The sequence below is a fragment of the Apteryx rowi genome, unplaced genomic scaffold (assembly GCF_003343035.1).
Source record: "Apteryx rowi isolate R43461 unplaced genomic scaffold, aptRow1 scaffold_199, whole genome shotgun sequence".
Taxonomy (NCBI): Eukaryota; Metazoa; Chordata; class Aves; order Apterygiformes; family Apterygidae; genus Apteryx; species Apteryx rowi.
This window is the reverse complement of record NW_020448296.1, coordinates 198798-214835: the sequence shown is the minus strand read 5'-3', so window position 1 is coordinate 214835 and position 16038 is coordinate 198798. Positions and strand designations below refer to the sequence as shown.

Sequence of the window (16038 nt, the reverse complement as noted above, 5' to 3'; positions counted from 1 at the left end):
TTTTGTTTTTTTAAGTTTTTTTTTTTTAAAGGTTTGAATTGTATAACACTGATGCTTCTTAATGCTAAATGCCATGCTAGAAATGTAAAGTAATTCTTTGTTCATGCTGATTAGCTTCTACAGTACCTACAGCATGCAGGTACTGTGTTTCATGGTATAAAAAAAGTTCTGCCCCTCCAAGCCATGCACTAATGTGACTGTGAATGGAAAGAAACTTCTCTGAACAAAGAAGCAACTAGTGTAGAACTGGCATTCAACCAGGAGATGAACCAAGTAACATGACTAAAAGGATCACAGCATTATTCTGAGCCTAAAGATTTATTTTAGCTCATGATCTTATGATTGTTTCCCAGGGAACTTGAGTGGATCTGTTTGTTTTTCTTTTTTTTGGGGGGGGGGTGTTTGTGCGTGGGTGTGTTTGTGGGTTGTTTTTTTTTTTTCTTCTCTCAACCGTAGGCACGTGGAAGGCTAAGCCATTTTGCAGCCTACCTTTTTTTAGATCCCACCATGATGATTTATTGTTCTTGCAAATACTGTTCATTCAAATTTTGCATTTTTAGAAAAGGACTAATGATCTAAATGTTTTTCAAATGTCATCCTTTATTTTGATGGATTCTCAGATTATGTGTGAATGTAATACATCACCTGTAACAGAACAGTAGTGGGCATGGAGAGATTTGGTAATTATTATGAAACTGTAAACTAATGCTGTACATTAGTTTAGATGCTGAATCTTCCAAGCTGGTTGAAAACTTTYGCCTTAGACCAGTAAATACTTAGGGCACCTCTTAACTTTAAGCATGTAGTCCTGTGTAACTCACAAAAACTACTTGTGTGTTCTCATATGCTGTGGAATCTGGAACTGAGTATTCATCTTCTTAGATGGTCAAATTCTAAGCAAGGGAGTCAGAAATTATGAGGCTGATTATGGACCTGGTTTGGGGTTTAGACCTGGAAGCCAGTAGAGTATGTCAGTTTACCAATAAAATACAATGGGTCAGCTTTTGATCTCAGAACGAAGCTGCTGGGGATATTCAGGGAAGACCGTTTCCTGCTCTGCACACTGCAGCTTCTGCGACTCTCTTCTAATGATCATGTTTGGATTGAGCTGTAGAATGGGAGCTTTGCTGACATACTGGAGAAGTTATGCTGGGTCAAGAAAGAATGGCCTAGCAATGTAAACATACTCATCTTGGAACATAAGCTCCTGTCATTTTAGAAGAGTGGATGGATGTGGGTAAGAGGAACACCTTGAACTGACAGCCAATATATAGAATGACTGGTGTTTTTTAAAAAACACCTAATTGTGGAATTCTGTTGGAATCACTAGACAAACCAACATAATGGAGATGCCTGTTAAAATCAGTAGTACCTTCTGTAAGCTTTCCTGAGATGAAAACTCTTAAAGAGGGGAATGAATACACTAAGGCTTTGCTTTACAGAAGAGGGGTTGGGGGGCAGGGGATCACTTGGGCTATTTGTTTGCAGCTCTCTTAAATGAAAGGTCTGATTTTGCAGGTTGTGAACATGAGTCTGTATAGCTCTGTAACAGAGGTTGCATTGCCAGTACCCTTTCAACACCAGCCTCTGCATTACCTTAGTTTAGGCCTTTGTACTAGACTAGCATGGGAATATACCTGCATTTGTGCAGGGGTCAGATGATCACAACTACAATGACCTTGAAGAATAAGCTCTGAAAGTATGTCTTGTATTATATTAGCTTTCAAAATGCTGAACTGTACCCATCAAAGAACCAGCTCTTCAATCACAGCTTGCATGTTGCTTATACAATGAGTACTGCTGTTTGGAAATAATTACATATGCATTTGAGATGCTTAATTAGGTTTTTCTAACCATCATAGAACATTCCTAGTGGAGAAAAAAAAGGGGGAATTATGAACAGACACAAGCTTTTGAACTTACAGTCATTTTATTAAAAAAAAAAAAAAAGTATAAGCATTATTTATTAGTTGGCTCTGTTTAACTASTTAATTCCTTGGGGATCAAATTACCTGCTTCATTTAGGCCCTATTCACAACTGTCATTATTCTAACACCTGTGAACTTGAGCCACACTGTTGTATAACCAATAAGCTTACTAACCATCTCTGCCTCCAGACTGGTTTTCTCTATGATGTTCAATACTGCAAACATGTTTGAGAGCATACGTGATGCATTAGGGAGTTCACTTGTATAAAGCTTTGGTGTTTAAATAACGTGTTACATACAAATAGCAAACCCAAACAGGGTTCTCTGCAGCTGTTTGACACAGGCTAAATCTTTGCTCAAGATCTAGAACATACTGTGTTGAAGCAAAATATACAAGGTACTAAAAACCTGATACACCAAAGTTGACTCCTGGGCTTTTTAAATGATATATAAAAAAAAAACTTAAGGGAGTTCTATTAGCTGAATTAAAACATCATTTGGGCAACAAGCACCATTGCTTGGGCATCTACATGAAGTTCATCAAGTAGGAGAAGTCTTGTATGGGTTGTATTAATCATGATGGGAGTCTGTACACAGAGTGGTATTTTGGAAGCTGCAGTTAAGGTATTTAATTGCAAACTGTATTCATCAAAATCAAAGCAGTTTTGATAATAGATTAAGTTTCAAGGAAAGTTAGTAAGGCTTGGAACAAGGAGAAGCAGCGATAAAAGACTAGAGGCAGAAAAACAAGAACTCTGAAGCAGCAGCAAGGGAATGCTTGACCAGCAGACCATCGCCCTCAAGCATCCCAAATTTTTCTAAGGCATGAGAGTTGTTTTTCTCTCCTTCTTCTAATGATTACAGATAAAAGGTGCAATTTCTCATGAAAATACTCTCTCAAATAGCTTAGACACTTGTATGATATTTACAGCCAGCTGTTTTAAAGCAGCTGGACTGCTTGGGGAAACTGAGATGAGCTGCACAAATGCATATTAAAAAAAAAAAAAAGAAAGAAAAAAAAAGAAAAAGGCCAATGTTGCAAAATGAATGCTTTAAAGATAATTTTAGTACTAAGGAGGATTCCTGCATTTGCTGCTTACTTTTCTGCATTACTTTTTTGCTTTGGAAGTCAATATTAGGTGGCCATTTCTGTTGGCCTTTTAACTAAACCTGTGCTTATGTTACAAACATCTTAGGAAAATGTATCAGTGGGCTACTGGTGGAATATATAGTTGTTGTTTTTTTCCTTTTAAGAACAAAGCATCAAGATTTTTAAAGTGAGTGTTTTAAAAAATCAATTCTTTAAATTTGTTTCAAATAAAACAATGTAACCAAGCCAAACAAGATTCTTTAAGGCTCTATGAGTGTTTCTAAATGTAGACTTACTGGTAGTCCCTTGTGATTTGAATGCTCAAAGGCAGGATAGGCAGATGGCCAGATAATCTCAGTACACACTGCACTAACAATCTGCTGTGGTGCTTAACAGAAACTGAGACTGAAGTCTTGGTTTCAGAGAAGACATTGCCTCACCAACTGCTGTTCCTTCTATAGTTACAACATCTGTTATACATCTGAAGAAAATCTATTTATTTATGTTCCAGCTCCAAGAATATAAAATTGTACATGAAGGCATCAGGTAAGTTCCTATATATAACATAGTGACAACATCCCTTAGAAAACAGTAAGGCTTGAGTGCATTTTAACCTAAAAGCAGCATCATGTAGTTTATATGTAGTTAACTAGTAGCTAGAATGAATTTCCTTTCCCCTTCCCCCTTAACCTATTCTTTTAGTTTCTTAACCAATAAGTTTGAGGAAAAAGACAGTGGGAAATACAAAATTTTATTAAGCTTTCCTTACTTAAGCTTACTTAAGCTTAAGTCTTACTTTCTGCCATCATTTGGTTGACTTGTCTTGAATCCATGCTAGTCATATACAGTTTTCCACTACTGGAATCCCTCTTCAGCTATTAACCAAAACTGTAAGGCATGAAATTTAGTATTTCAAGCAATTAAAAGGCTGAATTTTATCATTTAGAGCTCTTCTAAAATTCTCCAGCCTCAGAGAGATGTCTTGGAAGTCCTGACCTCCATGCTCAAATTTGCATCAGTCTTCTCATCTCCCTAGTTTGTCTGATAGCAACCTAAGTGTAATGCAGAAGCCTTTCTCTCCAGGTTGCGGAGATCCTCAGAACGGGGGTGAGTTAAATTACTGCAGCTTCCAGTTAGGAGTTTGTGTATATGAGAATATTATCCTTTTTTATTGAACTGGCCAGTTTTAATCAGTGAGCTAATTGGATTTATCATAATCAGAGATTCACAGTTATAAAAATGATTTTCTAGCTCTAAATATCTTCAAATCAGGCAGAGGTAATAAACAATAGATAGCTATACTACAGAAATGTCTGTTTTAATTCTTGGTAGTGAGGATGAAGCCCTGACCATTCCAGGCAGGCCACAAACAATTTTTATAATGATGTTATGGAAAGTAAGGTAGAAAGTGAACCCTGTGGCACAAAAAATCTGTTAAGATTCCGCAGAGAAGTGGTCAATAATTAAAAGAGGAATATTTAAGGATCTAAATTGTGGTATCTAATGTCTGATGTTGTAACTACAACTACTAAGCATTTATCTGAAACCTCACAACAGAGGCTAGATCATGGCAAAGATGACTCCAAAAAAGCACTCCAAGACATTTTCAAAATGACAACTGCCATCTAAGAGTTTCTTGGAGCCTAAAAACTGACTAATAAAATAGAGCAAGCCATGAGATAAAAATACATGTTTTACAGGCATAAATATACTGATGCTATTCCTCAAATCTTTTAAGTGCTGTAAGCAAGAAAAAAACATGCAAAAAGATCTGGTTCTTCATCAGAAACTTAACATGGAGAAGAAGGGTGAGTATGAGGAAAATTTTGGGAAGCAACTATTAGCTTTCAGAACTGCACTGCAGGAGCTCTGTCCTGTGAATGACTTTGAAGGCTGGCTCCATGCTAAGCCAGGTGAGGATTATCTCCAGTTTATGTTATTCTCCCTCTGCTTCCCCACTCCCCGAGCCTCCCCAACTCACTACCTAATGGGTACGTAGATTTAGCTAACTAACTAAATTCCAGTCCTGAACACTGCCCCATGCATGTTGAGTCTGAACTTAAATTTGTTAAAACAGATGTCAAGCATGGTAACAGATTTGAAAGAAGCTTGCTGAGGATGGTACCCTCCTTAAACTTTATATTATAGTCAGGGCCATGATACAAACGTACTAGACCCAAGCAAGACATGCACAGCTGTGGAGAGGAAGGAACCAAGAATCTGAATGCTTTTAAAAATAAGCAGTAAAGTATCTTTCCTACCTTTTAAAAAGTTACTATAAGGTGTATGCAGCAAGAGGACCAATAAATTACTGAAGACAAAAAAAGATAAAGGTGGTGGTGTTTGCCTCACAGCAGGTTTAGCTTGTTTAAAAAAATAAGTACCTCCGCAGCTGAGGCACTGTGGAGTAAAACTTCAAGGAGAAGGAAAGGTGAGCAAGTTCCCAAGCAAGGGGCTCTAAAGGGGGGGAGCTCAAAGCTTTCTTTTTCCCTGTGGAAGAGATACAGACTCTTTCACTCATGGGTGCTGCAAGTAGCTCTCGGGCGCTCTAGCCCCTCCTGGGAATCGGGATAAAAAGCAGGTTTGGGCCGGGTGGCGGCCGCCAGGTGGCAGCGGAGCGCGGGCTGCCGGGGCCGCAGCCGCTCCGGGCCGCGCGGCGAGCAGCGGGCGCAGGCGGCTCCTCCCGCTGCCTGCGGCGGAGCCTTCCGCTGCCCGCAAGCAGCGAGCCCAACCGCTGCAGCTACAGTTGCTGCCTATGCCTTTGCCTACGAAGACGTGCTGCAGTGCAAGGTAGTGGTTTTGTCCTTGGGTCAGTAATATGGCTGGTAAAAGCTATAAACAAGTACCTTGCTGCAGAATTTCTCTTGAAGCTGGGAAAAACTAGCAGGTAGGTTAGCCATAATTCAGTTTTTCAGCTGAAAATCTACAAGTCTATCATTCTTCTATCTATCTGATTACTTTCAGGGCTGTGATTAGAAACTGCTGTTCTTTTCTCTTAGAATGCAGCCTCTCAACTTTCTTCATCTTTTTAAATACATTTTCAGAGTAGAATTCTAGCATCGTGTAAAAACAGCAAACACACACAAACACTTCCCCGGCCAGCAAGCCCAGGCTCCAGCGCTGTTACTCTGACAAAGCTCTGTTTTGGGAAATGCTATTTCTTTATTCCCTTTACTCCTCACGAGAGCCTGTTCATGAAGTTAGCCTGAAGCAAAATTTAGTCTGGCAGCTCTGGGGAGGGAGGCCCTTCAAAAAAACTCTGAAGAGCAAGGACACCAGCATTTTGAAAAGAGGCCACTGTGCGACTAGGGCCAAAATACACTTAGCCATCTATACTTGAAACCACACCAGAAGATAAACTAGCTGATAAACATAGTTGATAGTTACAATTATCTATGATAGCAGCAAGTGGAATAAAGTATGCACACACTTCCAGTAGTCTTCTGCCTTATTCATACTTATGATTTAAAGAGGACAAAACCAGGGAAACCCTTATTCATCTGAAGTTGAAAGGCATGAATGTCTGAAAGCCATAGCCAGAGGTGGGTGAAGTGGTATAAACAGGTTCCATTTCTGTATTCGACAGTGGTGTTTACTGCAGTTTTTGGCCAGATCTTGATCTCTTGCTCTAAAATGCCTGGTCTCACAGCTGCAAAGACAGACTTGAAAATGAAAGCTGAATCAACTTGTAATAGTTTTTTTTCCCCTCAATCTAATGTAGACTATGAACTACCTAGTCACCTAAAGAAATTTAAAATACTTAGACAAGCCAGATGCTGGTGATTTAGACTATTCTGCAATGGTGCCAAGTACATTTAGTTCAAGAAATGGCATAAAATATTCCTCTGCTTCAGCTTCACATTCAAGTTAAATACAATTCTGGATAGCACTGCTTTCATGAGTCAGTCTGAAAACCAAGTTTTAATATATCTACTTATTTCAGCAGAAATACCCTTAGTAGTCCCATACTCCTGTGTATTCCATGCTTTAAGTGTTTTCTTCTCCTCCCTACCTTCAGCAACATTAAACTGTATCATTTATACAAAACCCCGTTACACAAAAAATATGCAAAGTACAGTTATACAGAAAAACCCACAGCATACTAGTTTAGACATTCATATTAATTTTTTTGTGAATTAAACATTTATTTGAAACCTGTCAGAGAACTTCAATGAAGAATTTAAATCAACTCTGTTATAGAATATACAGGGCTCAAAGACCTGTTGAGTTCATTAAACTAGCTCCTTAAACAGTATTCCCATTTACCCCTTTCCAGTCCAGCCATTCCAAATGCATCAGGGAAAAGAGGTGATCAGGGATTTAAGATGTGAAATAAAACATTACACACAGAACACTGATGGCATAATCCAAAACCCATTTAATTACAGATTCCATTGACTGTCTGCTTTCCACCAGGCCCTTAGTACCATTAATTATGTATGACTGTGGGTATTGGAACTTCAGATTTCCTGTCTTTCCTTTAAAGCATCAATGATAATGAAACACYTTCCCTTCAAAGTTATTCTGTTTTGTGCATATTTTATAGTAAACATTAGAAGGGTTACCAAACCAACAAATTAGATGAATGAAGAAATACTCATCAGTGGTGTATTACAAAAGAAGTGTGCAAACGTTCCTAGCTGAGACTACAGTACTTAACAGCAGATTCATGGAAGTGCTTGCATAAAGACCATTCTATGCAGAATATTTTGCTATCTTCCAGTGAGAGAGGAAATTAGGAAGCCTTTAGGTAAAATACAATTTTTCCCCCCCCAAAGTCTCTTAACATTTTCTTCCTAACATAATGCGCACACAATAGCATGTTGTCAATTTAAAAAAATATTTAATGCTGCCAAAAACATATAAAAATACAATAATAATGGCAGTACAAAACAAACTATTTTCTAATTTATTTCTTTTACATCTTTCTACATTAATACAGGCATTATAAAAACACAAGACAGCAAAGTATTCTGTTTTGCAAAGTAGCATGCTGGTGGTGTTCTTCATCCCCTGGATGTAGTTTACGCTGTAAACAGATAATTGAGGTCTTCTTGGAACTTAATAGACCTCAGTTTTGTTCCCGAAGAGGGGTTCATGTCTCGCTTTGCATGTCAATAATTTGCAGTTTATAGCTGCAGAATATTCACAAGTCTTGAAGGCTTAGGTGTCAGTCAGTCTCGGCCTACGACATACAACGCAAAAGAAAGTCACCGATTCAGTACACAGTACAAAAGAAAAATAAGAACAGACAATGGGTTTGCAACTCACTATAAAACACAAAGCAGCTTCTCATGCATTCACTGTAGTAACTACTGATCAATTTTTGTGCATAGTGAGCACTCCTGGAAAGCTGTTGCTTTTTCAGAAGGTATTTCCATAGGATAATGTAAGGCACATTACTTGCTGGAGAGCTTCAAGTATAAGTCTCAGTCCAGCAAGCCATTACTCATGCAGCTAAGCATAAGCACTGCAGAAATCTTCTTCAACCTTAGTGGGAATATAGAAGGCAGCATCTCAAAATCCTAACACCACCTCTCATGGCTTTGTAGGCCAATCCTGGCATAGTGGCATGGAAATAAATGTTTCTAAGCAAATTTGTCTTGTACTGAGGAAGACATTCCAACATTGAACATTTTGTTCTTAGGAAAGGTTAGGCTATACTCAGGAACACATAAAAAGACCTTGGTATTTACAGCACCAAAATATCCAGGGAACTACAAGCAAAATGCTTGGAAGTTCTATAAACACTACTTGATTATAGCAGGTTTCTTTAAGTTAAAGCATTAAAGAATTCTTCCAAATATTAATCCTTCCAATTTAAATAAAGACTCAGACAGAGGTGCAATTTTGAACATATTTATTTTTAGTACATAAAAATGAAAGACTGATCTAAAACGTTGCAAAAACCCAGGAAGACTGTGCATTATGTCCATTTGGCAAATGTCATCCTGTGACTCAAGCCACTTGACCCTGAAGAAGAGTTCCTCTTTTGACATTGTTAACTTCTCATGCAGTCAAATCTCAGGTTAAACTACAATGCCAAACAGCAAGCTAAATAATTTGGTTAACGTTAATTGAACTTAAAGCTAACCAGGCTTTTTAATCCCTGGCAGAGTCCACTCCAGTCACACATACATGCACACTTACACTTTTTCCCTATTCAATTGAATACAGATGGATATAAGTAAACAGACACCCCCTCACCTCCCCCCCCCAAGATTTAATGAAATTAGGTAGGTTTCACTTGCAACATCCTACTTCCATAAAATAAACTTGCAATTTTTCAAAAACACTATTTCACAGAATTCAATTATCTTAATACATTTGAAGAAAAGTAGAGAATGACAGAAGTACCATCACACTAAGTAGACTGTTCCTGCATGAAGAATATAATCAAACAGAAAACCTGAGGGACTAATTCCAAACCTTGCAAACCACTTGCAACTAAGGTCCAAATGTTTGTTAGCGATGTCTTTCTGAAATGTGCACTATTTGTACAAAAGTGTTCGTCTGACTGTCAAAGCATTAACTGATTAAATGCTAAGAAGTCTGCTATGCAAATACTTTGATTGGTACACTATTTCCAAAACAGGGGTGGCAAGTGGAGGCTGCAAATCACAGCAAGATTTTGAATCAGTTCAACAGCATTTCAGAAGCAGCAAAGCACCAGTCTGCAGCTTGCCAGAAACTGGGAAATTTTTTCCCCTTGTTTTTACACTTTAAGCATCTCCTAAAACACAGGTCCCAGGGATTGACAGGCCTTCATTTTGACCCACATCTGTTCTCATTTAACATCCAGTTGTTTAAAACTGCCTTAAGTTTAAATTCTACAGATTAACAATATCACATGGCTCAGTTTGCAATTAAAAAAAAAGTCTCTCAAACTTCTTTTTTTGAAGCACTAAAGGCAAGAGAGCAAATTTTGTCCTGAGTCAGCTACTGATGGTCCAGAAAACAGGGTTTCATCCAAATCATCTCCTAGAATATGCTAAGAAATCTAATGCTTAATTTCCCTTCCTACTCCCATACAGTAACCAACTAGTCAGTGCTCAAAATAGTTTTGTGCAACACCTATTGATTCACGGTTCTGAAATTATTAACAATTAGAATTGAGATACACCTAATGATGTAGCCAAATCAAAATCTTACATATTAACTGTTTAATACGCAAGCCCTACTTTATCATATCAAGAAGGTAAGAATGTGACACAATATAAGCATCCCACACACCCCCTTCTCCCATCCCCAAGGAAAGAAGAATGTCCGCTCAGGGTCTAGAGAACAAAAAAAGCCAAAATTTAGAGGACAGAATTAAGGAAAAAAAAAAGAAAAATCAAGTTTTGACTTGACAGTACACAATTAGAGCTTAATGTCAGTAGGATGCTGGTGGCCCAGGAAAATCCCTTTCATGCAGAGAAAGGAAATAAACAGTGTGATTTCAGTGAAGTTCTCTTGCATGTTTTCCTTAGCTGCTTTTAAGCACTTAGAACAAAATCTGGAATATTTCTTTGTTACAAAAGCACTCTATTATATTCCATGTGATTTTTCATAATCAAAATAACTTTTAAGGCACGTACATTTACAGTGGATATCAGTAGAGCTGATACTGAAAAATCCTCAGTCTTCACAATTAAAAAGAATCTGCTGTCAGCCTCTTGTTTACTAAATTATCTTTGTTGTTAACATTGCAACCTGTCTTAAAATACTTTGGCTGCCTGCCCTTACTGTGTCACAGCAATTAGTAAGTCATTTTGCTGTCGTAGCTCCATGGTTGGTCAGTAATGCGACAGGACAAATTATCTTGCTTTAATGAATAATGCTCCCAGAACTCAGAACTGTAGCTCCTGAGAAACCGCATTTGTTTTCTCTTCTTTTTCTCTTATCTGGACACTTATGCATTTGTTTACTATATAAACAGTTTAGTCCAAAATAGTATTAGCTATTGTGAAATAAGAATTTCAAAGTGTATACTCAACTTAGCTTTGTGCAGTAAATGTCAGACTATTTGGGCCCCATGCCTGGCATATTACGACTGAGCTTGAAAGTATTGGAAACCTTTCAAGTTAGTTTCTTTGGATGGAGGAACAAGTAATTATCTAGCTGAGTACTTTTCAGCAGTAAATCCAAGAAGGGCTTAACAAAAGGACACCCCTCCACCCCACCCCTGCCCCCCCCAAAATCAGACTAGGTAAACAGAGAGAGACAAAGTGACTTCTCTAATGTCATGCAACAAGGCAATGGTTGAATAAATAAAATCCAGGTTTCGCCCTGCAGTCCAGTAGCAGAAGTTGCTAAGTCTCAATGTGAATGACAGCAAGCTAGATACAGCCACATACAATCTCCCTACTCAAAGAGAAGGGCAGAAAGTGATTTGTGGTGAAGTACCATTTAGAAAATGTCATTGTCCACATAATGCAAGGCGCGTGCTTGATGATATTAAAGTGATCTTAGCGTAAGTATTCCCAAAATACTGATCATTAAGTGTTTTACTATCATGCCTCTTCAGTACAGTGGTAAAGGACCTGAATAGCAGTTTAGGTGGGTCTTCTACACTTCATGAAGTTATGGATGTGGCTAATAGAACTGAAAATACTGACTACAGGAGAACATTACCAACATTTGTTTTCAATTAAAACCACCCTTAGAAGTAAGACTTGACTTTGATGTACTTTCTACATCCATTCCTAGTGAGTGAATTTTATTCCTTGTAGCAATTAAAATCTATAGACACACAAAACATTAGGTTTCACATTTAATGGAATGTCAGAACTTTAACAATGCTGGGCTTCAAACAATAGCTGAAGTCTGAATACATTAATCAATTTAACAGTATGCTTTTTCAGTGGGGGAAAACTTTTCAAAAGCCTTAAAAAAAAGTCAAATTTCCAAGCCTTATTTAAATAATGAAAACTACAAAAAAAATAAATAAGGAATGCAAATTAACCAAAAAGAAATTGGTAAGTGCTTCATCAGACCCCCTAGCTGCTCACATCAGAAATCTGGGAGTCAAAATATGGGGAATGGTTGCACTATTATTTTAATGCACAAATTATAATTAACATTTAATTTCAAAATCAAATTCTTTTTGGTCAGAAATGTGTACAAACTGAGCTTTTAAAAGTACAGTAAACTACAAAAAGATTAAATATGCAATTATAAAATATATTTATCCTAGGTCATAAGAATATAAAATGTTTATGTTCATGTCACTAGTACATTACACATTACACACATTTAAGGATAACTTCTTTGCATTAATAATGTAAATGATAACAACACTGTTTATTGCTTATGTCAAGCATGTAAATTAAAACCCAGACAACCTTCAGTAGCTAAACCTCTGAGTTCAGGGTTTGCCTAAGAGATCTGGTATAACACCGTTTTTAAGAGTGTATAAACGGTTGCAGCAAGTTTGTACCTGGTCATATAAATGAAAAAAAATACCAACTTTGTTGGGGGTAGCAGTTCATTTTCATAAGTACCTGCAGTGGAGAGTCCTGAGATGTTGACATGTGATCTGTTGATATCACTTCTCTAGTTTGTTTCTAATCATCTGTACCCATTTCAGGTGTAAAGAGTTTACTGCTTTAAGTCAGACCCCCTAGCCACTAACTTGCAGCAAGATTGTCTGCTAAAGCAGACAGGCTTATTGTTTACTTACAAGGAATGTTCTTGAAAATACATATTCCAGCAAGAATAAGCTCCAACTAAAATCAATGTACCAAACCCAATCTTAGTGAGAACAGGTTTCCAATATAACCACCTTTTTCTTTTTCTTTCAGTCTCATTTAGCTTCTGCTTCATCTGCTGCAGCTTCTGTGCTGTGATAGCTTTTCTATCCTCTCGCAGGCGTTTTCGGACAGTACTTAGAGGAGAGAGGGGGAAAAAAAAAGGTAAATCTTAAATTGTAAAACAGGAAAAATCCCTATTACAATACTAAAACCAAACTTCTCTTCCCAACACATTCCAATAGTTAACCCATCTGTGGCAGTAGCATAAAAAAATCTAAAGAAGCAATTGTTATTCTGTTTTATCTGAAACTATGCACATCGAGATTAAGTGAAGCCCTATAAAATTAGTAAATGACATATGTAACAATAATTGTGCTTGACCTAACATCTGAGCATAGTCCTCCCCCATCAGTGCTCCATTCAGCATCTGAGATTTTTTGCATGGATGCTGCTTGCATACATATGTAGGATAGTACATGCAAACATTCGTAGTATTTAAGTGTACGTTTCCACTGCAGAGTTAACACCAACCTCACTGATACATTGATCTTAACCTACTCATGTCTACAAGTTTAATGCTGTTTGCCTTAGGCTGTAAACTAAATCTTGATTAAAGACACAGGCTAAAAATCATGTGTGTGTTATTACTCTACCAGTGACTTTTCATAATTCTTGTCTCCAAGTCTCCCCACAGCCTCTTTAGATAGCACAGCTCATCTGTACAACAAAAACCCTTTGATTCCCACAGTCCTAGCACACAAACGTGACACTCCCATCCATGCTGCCCCTCCTGCTTGCGAGGGGCTCCTCCAATTATCTACAAACACCATGTTATTTTTTCTCAGCACTCTATACTGAGGCACAGAAGATAAAAACCTCACCAAGGTGTTCAGTATTCTACCCATCTGCTATTTCAGAATTTCTTCTATCTGCATTGAACAGCTGCTTGTCTCAGACTGTGACCCTTTGGAGCAGACATCATGTTTTTCTATTTGATGTACAGCTCTGCTCAGTAAGTCCTGGGCTCCGGCTACATATCAGCATGCTACAGTAACACAGGAAGACCAAAGTGACAGAGGTGCTGAGTCTAGCATCCCTTAGGCCATAGCGATTCAGAAAGTTCTTCCCAATACAGCAGCTTGTACCTTCACTAAACTATATCCAGGAGTTCAGACATTAGTACCTAACTTGACAGGGAAAGACAAATTCACATACCACAACTAAACCACAGAAATCTATTAACAGTGGTAGATTTAATACAAAAGGAGGGTAAAATATGGCTTCAGTGATACAATTTCAATCACTAAATAGAAAGCAGTAGGCAATAGATGTTTCAGAAGCACAAGGTTTCGTGTATTTTTCCAACCAGAAGTTATCACTGTATTTAAAAATCAGTCTGAAATTTTGTTGGGCATTTTTATGACCTAGGACCTAATTTGCACTGTACAGAGTTCACAGACTGTCTGTAGGAAAATGCTTTCAAGCACAAAGTTTAGCTTCTTCAATTCTAGGCATCTGTTTTTCTTCTACCTTTAAACAATAAAGCTTTAATCACATGAAATAGCTAAAGTTGCGTTAAAAAAAATTAAGACAGACTGTCAAATACCACCTTTTTCTCTCTACTGAAGAAAAATCTTAAACTGAAGTTTCCCTACAATAAGAAAAGCATATAATAATTTGGCCTGTCTTAAGAGCATCTCCCCCTTCTAAATTATTTGTTTGTTTTGCCTACCTTTCAATGTTCCCATCTGTGATATCTTGAACTTTATTGGACAAGTCAGTATTTATTTTCTCCGTTTGATCTTGTTTCTCCAGGCCTATGCTGTTTCCATTGTACTTCTCTGTGGTTATTCTGGTTGGGTGCGGAGGAGACTGCTCAGAACTTGGTGCTTGGTCCTCCTTAGAGAGCTCCTTCCACCTTTTCTGAAGCAGGGAGAAGATATTTCAAACATTTGTAACACCAAATACTATCTCTACCCAAGATACTCCCCCACAGAATAGTCACAGCAGTAGATTAAAGGAACTGTTAGGTCAAGGAAAAAAAAAATCTAGATAAATAAGGTTTAACGAAGATGTATCTTCTCCAACAGTAAGCCAAGTGACTGGGAAACTATGGCGCAGGGTAACATTAATACAAACACTTGACTGTGTTGAAACACTAGATTCTTGCTAGGATGTTTTTCCTTAAGGTTATTCCAGTTCACAAATTATCTTCAGGTAATTTATTCTATCTAGTACACATTCTCACTAAATTCACTGTAATGGATAAATGTGCTTTCGAATAACTAGTATAATAGCGTAACTGTAACTAATACTAACTTTGTTCACCACACTAAACTTAACCAACAGATCAAGAATCAAACACAAACATTTCAGTGGAAGCATGCGTTCTGAAGAGGAAATCTAATAAGCTAACATAAAAAAATTCATGGACGAATCAAAGTTTGCAACCATCYCTACAAATACCAATTAATGCGAGTGAAGGCTGTAACAAGCTATATGAATTTTACTGAAGACCCTTTAGTGAGTACTGTTTTCTTAGCCATACATGAGAGACTAACACAGTGCTAACAAGGATGCTCATGAAAAAGACTGATAAATAAAAAAATAGATTTTTTTTTTACACAGTAAGCCCTAATCTGGCTATGTATCGACATGCTACTGTAACACAGGCAGACAAAAGTGATACATGTGCCGAGAAACAGATTTTGCTGCAAAACAGACTATATAGCACAAGTTTTTTTTACTGCAGGAATATTCTGTTAGGATAGCTGGGCCTGATGGCATACCTGTTCCTTGTTCTGGAGGAGTTCACAGCGCTTCTTTAGAGGCGGCTCTCATTAGATAAATGGCCACCTAAACTAATTCCCGTAACATCCAAAAGCACCACAAGAGCAGGAGGAGTTTTTTTAAAGGGGGGGGTGGGGTGCTTTAGGCAAGGGGGCAGGGAAGGGTGGGGCTGATATAAGACTATATTTAAAGTGAGAATAGTATTTACATGCCTTTTTACTACTGACAGATAAAAGCAGTGACAAGAGTCCTTCAGACACTTCTAGACAGACAGTAAGGGAACGATTCTGAAGTTTTCTTAAGAGCTGTTGAAATCTAGATATACATGAACATCTTGCCTTCTTAGCTGAAATGCTGGCATTACCAAACATTATCAAAGTCCTACAAAGAGCACAACTACCTTCCCCTCTTTGCTATTTCTATTTTAGTACAACATTTTTTGAAATTTCTAGTAACATTTTCATCTTTGTACTTTTAGGAACTGATACGTGGTGCC

At 37.7% G+C, this 16038-nt stretch overlaps 1 protein-coding gene across 2 annotated transcripts in view; it reads right to left on the bottom strand.

Annotated features, from left to right (window-relative positions):
- Window positions 1-7373: 7373 nt before the first annotated feature.
- The window catches only part of PTPN2 (protein tyrosine phosphatase, non-receptor type 2), a 34804-nt gene continuing 26139 nt past the window's right edge, over window positions 7374-16038 (bottom strand). Inside the window, exons 8-10 of one of the 2 annotated variants that reach the window (XM_026063051.1) lie at window positions 14485-14675; window positions 12785-12886; window positions 7374-8203 (exon numbers count right to left, since the gene is read on the bottom strand). In XM_026063051.1, the coding sequence (XP_025918836.1) occupies window positions 8182-8203; window positions 12785-12886; window positions 14485-14675 (315 nt within the window). In that variant the 3' untranslated portion in view covers window positions 7374-8181. Of the gene's footprint in view, window positions 8204-8863; window positions 12887-14484; window positions 14676-16038 lie in introns of those variants that run through there. The other variant, XM_026063050.1, reaches the window with a different exon arrangement.